General features: G+C 42.9%; 1 protein-coding gene across 2 annotated transcripts in view; it reads right to left on the bottom strand.

The window, feature by feature from the left end:
• The window catches only part of si:ch211-63o20.7 (Serine/threonine-protein kinase pdik1l-B-like), a 24,915-nt gene that overhangs the window by 13,121 nt on the left and 6,935 nt on the right, over positions 1 to 4,859 (bottom strand). For both annotated transcript variants that reach the window (XM_050058710.1, XM_050058709.1), the window contains exon 3: positions 2,804 to 3,029. In XM_050058710.1, coding sequence (XP_049914667.1) covers positions 2,804 to 3,029 — 226 coding nt within the window. The remainder of the gene's footprint in view (positions 1 to 2,803; positions 3,030 to 4,859) is intronic.

Raw genomic sequence — 4,859 nt, 5'->3', positions numbered from 1 at the left:
AAGTCAGGTTTTTATTGTGAGAGCTGCTTCATTCAGGTCGTTGTTTACTCACTGGCACCTTAACTGTGGCAATATGCTGTTCAATATTCAGCCAATATGACCCAAAATGATTACTTTAAATCCGGGTTACGGGTCGGGCTGCGGGTCGTGTTTCAACGGGTCGGACCGGGTTGCGGTACTAATTGGCCTGATGCGCGGGTTTGCGGTTCGGGTACGGGTTTGTACGTCGCTGGGTCGGGTCGGGGCGGATCTTGAAAACTGGACCCGTGCAGGACTCTGACGTCACAACCCCCACAACATGACTCGTTTCACCATCCTTGAGCTACTTGGTCCGATAACATTTGGAAAGTCTAGGAGAGCCACATTAAATTATTTCATCCCCACAAAGTTAGCAGAGTGCTAATTCAGAGGTCAGCCACTCGGCTGGTGGAAGCTAGCCACTTGGCTGCACTCTGCCGTGCTCAGCAGCAGTAAGTCTGTCGTGCACTTGCTCTATGGGCCCCACAGTGCAGAAGATCTGGGTACTTTCATACCGTGGAAATTGAGCTTTTTTTGGCAAAAATGAAAATTCAGCCATTATCTACTCACCCATATGCCGAGGGAGGCTCAGGTGAAGTTTTAGAGTGCTCACATCCCTTGAAATTGAAACCACAAAATATCTCCATATTGCTCGTCCGTAGTGATCCAAGTGTCCTGAAGCCCCGACATAAAAAGTTGTTTGGCAAAACGTCATTTGAACTCTGTTTTTAAGCCTCATTGTAGCCTGTAGCTCTAACTGCCTCTCTGTACACCGCGCTCACGTGTGTGCGGAGATATTTTGTGGTTTCAATTATGTGTTTTTGGACATTTGAATCTGGGGCGCCGTAAGCGTCCATTAGGTGGAGTTGTGTTGCTACCCCTCTCCCCTGGGATCTCCGCAAGGGATGTGAGGACTCTAAAACTTCACCTGCGCCTCCCTCGGCATATGGGTGAGTAGATAATGGCTGAATTTTCATTTTTGGGTGCACTATCCCTTTAATGCTCTACTGAGCAACTTTAATAGGAATGAACAGGGCTCTGCCTCCAATGCTGTATACTGTACAGGACTCTTTATACATCCATGGTCTTGAGTCCCTAACATTTAAAAGCTGCACATTTTTTAGTGCTGTTTACTATTGCACTGTGCAATGACTGTTGGTAGCCAGCTATTTCTTACCATTTTGATTGGTATCTACTGCTTATTGCTTGAAAATGGAAATGGACCTAATCGTCCCTGAATGATGATGAGCCCATCTGATGTCACCGTAGTAGAGCTTTAATTCTCTGCCCGAACCTGATCAGGCTTGACCCGACCTGCCCGATTCAGGCTGGACCAGGCTGTAATTTCTCCAAAAGCCTTCAGGCTTGAATTGGGTCAGTTCATGCCAATTTCCTGCTGTTCTTTTTTAATGCAGCCCTAGCAGTCTGTGTAATGACATGGATAATGTATAAAACTGTGTTGCCATTAACAAATAGGAGTATGCACACACATCCAAACCAACAAGGGTAGGTGCTGAGTTGAAAGGAATTGCTTACACACGGCAGACATTATCCACTTATTTATTACACCAAGGCGGTGATGTTTTGATCAAAACTGCTCTTCATGTGTTGCCATTAACCCATTACAACTAAAACTCTAATTAAACTAAAAATGTTGAGAAATAGAATTAAATTTAGACAGACAAATCATTAGAGGGTCATTTGCTCACATACTGTTCACAAACTCCAGTGCATTGCACAGGAGACACATGAAACAGGCCATTCTCATGCTTAAATGGCATGTATTGCATTGGACTGGAGGGAAAACGAGAGCAAGAGAGGGAAGGAGGCTGCACAGCAACTTGGTTGGCAGTGTTTGCCTCTGCTTCCCCAGCAGTGGGAGAGATGAGTGTAACATGCAGCGAAGAGTGGTTATTAACATCTGCGCACTGCATTGCCATAGACCACCGTGCGCACCTAGCACAAGGGCACTCGTAGGTCTGCCGTTGTGCGTGAGATGAAGAGCTGATGACAGACTCTTGTGATAACACAGGGAAGAGAAAAAGAAGAAATGGTGCAAGGACACATCAGTGCTTAGCTTGTAATAAATGTATTAATGGAATTATTTTTCACAGTGAAAATTTTTTTTCAGGCTTGGGTCCAAAACTGCTGCCTTGGTTCAGGTGGTCCATCTCGGGCACAACTCAGTGCCTTTAAAGTGGTAATGGAAACGCCAATCATTGCAGCATGGTTTGACTCGTCACAGCCAATACAAAAGCTCCATTGGAGGAGCAAAGGCTGAATTACACACTGTCCACTTATATTACAAGAATTAGAGCTACTATAATCTGTATCAAAATGTACATAGCATGAATCATCCATCTCTTTGCCATTTAGATTCATGATTGTACCCGCCATGGTTGATGAATGTATGATGTATGGTATGTGACATTTTTAATATGTGCCAGTTAATTAAGTCAAACTCGATTCAGTGCGATGCGTCATCAACCAGACCGCACACTCAACCTTTTTAACCTTTCTGTGAGTGCCCTGACTGATGAGGGGGATACAACATGACAGGTCTATGCTGATGTGTTACCCAAAATGGTAACACTGTCCCATATATGCGAAGATACAGACAAAATCTGTATTTACATATTAGCATGTTGATGTCTAGGTTTATATCCCACTGCCAATGTCCAGTTGGATGCTGCTTTGGCTGCTCACGCGGTGTGGTTTGAGGCGGCAGACATTCTCCATCTTTTCCTCTCTTGTCTTTGCTATTGACTCTTCACTGTGCACTCACCCAGTTGTTCCTGCGTAGCCCCTTCTTCCAGAAAGGTGATTCTCTCCAGAACAGCCCAGAACATCACACCCAGGGAGAAGATGTCTGCCTGGGCTGTGTAGGTCAGTCCACCCCACACCTCTGGAGCCATGTAGAAGTCAGAGCCACAGGTGGAGGAGAAGTGCTGCCGGGTCAGATCACCATCCACCACACCTTCACTCATCTTGCTCAGACCAAAGTCTGCCACCTGGAGGATGGACAGGCAGATTAATTAAATTAGACAGAAAGTATGCTTTCTGTTGGCATAAAAGTTTTTTTCTCCCACAAATGTATGACTCTAGAACCTTTTCATTTAGGCCTGTCCCTTATGTAAAAGAGTAAACAGTAGTGTCCTGATGGAGGGCTGAGATATGGATTCTACACTACGCTGCAATATGTGGAAATGTTAACTCAATAGAGCTGAAAAGATCAGTCCATTAAGCATTTCACCAATATAAAACAGGTCCTAACATAAAACTGGTCTGCCTATGCAGTAGAAAAACTAAATTACTTTTCAAATTGGTGCTACATGACCAGAGAAAACTGAAAAAGGGACTGAGGCATTCACTTTTGCTCAAGAGGTAGAAAAACTGCAACTACCAGAATGCACTGTGCCGCACCACACCAATAAATGCTCCTGCTGGTAGGCCAGATAATGTAAACCCCTCTGTTTGACACAGTGGCAGCTGGCTGGTAACAAACAATCTTGTATTACAATTAAGCATTAAGTTAAAACATCTGAGGTGAAAAAAACAACAACTCAGTAACATAATCTTAGTTTATACTTGGACAGAGCTGCTTAGTTTTGATGGGATTTCAGTCTGAGTTAGAAAGACAGGGAGGGGGAGAGAGAGAGAGAGATCCACTTCTGTACTCTGTGTCTGTGGTGGCAGCACATAAAATGAAAATGCGGAAGTACAGCCTGTAGTTCAAGCAACAGCCCAAGAGAGCCAGCAGAACTCCACCGCATGACCCATTTTGTGTCATCCAGCAGAGTTTTGCTGGGCGGCTGGCGGGGAGAGATGTCCAGCTACTGGTTTGATGGAGGGAATTTTACCACAGCTCATTTACACATACTACCCACATTGTTATGACACAAAGCTGGTTAAAAATCAGTGAAGTATCCCTTTAATCAATCAGTCATTGAGTTCATCAACAAAGAAAATATTTTGCATTTGTTCTTAAAAATTATTTAAAATGATCATTCAAATAGATGCAGGTTAACTATTTTAATCACCTCTTCAATAACTTTAAGTAAAAATGCAAATTACTTTCCAATTCCAGCTTGTCAAATGTGAATAGTTGCCAGTGTTCATTGTCTGATGTGATAGTAAAGTGAATATCTTTGGATTTTGGACTGCTGGTCTCACAAAACAACCCATTTGAATATGATACATTTTTTCTGCACCATTACCAAGATTACATTTGGATAGAAAAAAACAGAATGATGTTGTGATTGGAATATAAAAATCCAAGTCATGCCATGCCATTATGAATTCGTAAAGAAAACAGTGTTTCTCATATGCCTCCACAAAAAATGACAAATATTTTGATTTAGTGATTGATCAGGGACCATGGTTAAAGGGCCAGTGTGTAAAATGGGTTGAAAACAGTGACATCAGTGGTCAAATTCCAGATTGCAGNACCAAGATTACATTTGGATAGAAAAAAACAGAATGATGTTGTGATTGGAATATAAAAATCCAAGTCATGCCATGCCATTATGAATTCGTAAAGAAAACAGTGTTTCTCATATGCCTCCACAAAAAATGACAAATATTTTGATTTAGTGATTGATCAGGGACCATGGTTAAAGGGCCAGTGTGTAAAATGGGTTGAAAACAGTGACATCAGTGGTCAAATTCCAGATTGCAGGGCTCACTCGCTCACCCCTCCCGTCGGGTAAATGACGGCGGCCTCGTAGGGACAAAAAGCCTTGTTTTTCAGGAGTAGGTCTATCTAGCGACGAGGTGAATATTTATTTAGAAATCTAAACCATGTTACGATATTGTAATGAATCCCTCACGAGCAGGAGACC

Source organism: Epinephelus moara, chromosome 12, assembly GCF_006386435.1.
Source record: "Epinephelus moara isolate mb chromosome 12, YSFRI_EMoa_1.0, whole genome shotgun sequence".
Classification (NCBI taxonomy): domain Eukaryota; kingdom Metazoa; phylum Chordata; class Actinopteri; order Perciformes; family Serranidae; genus Epinephelus; species Epinephelus moara.
Note: the sequence above shows the minus strand (reverse complement) of the source record. Positions and strands in the feature narration are given on the sequence as shown.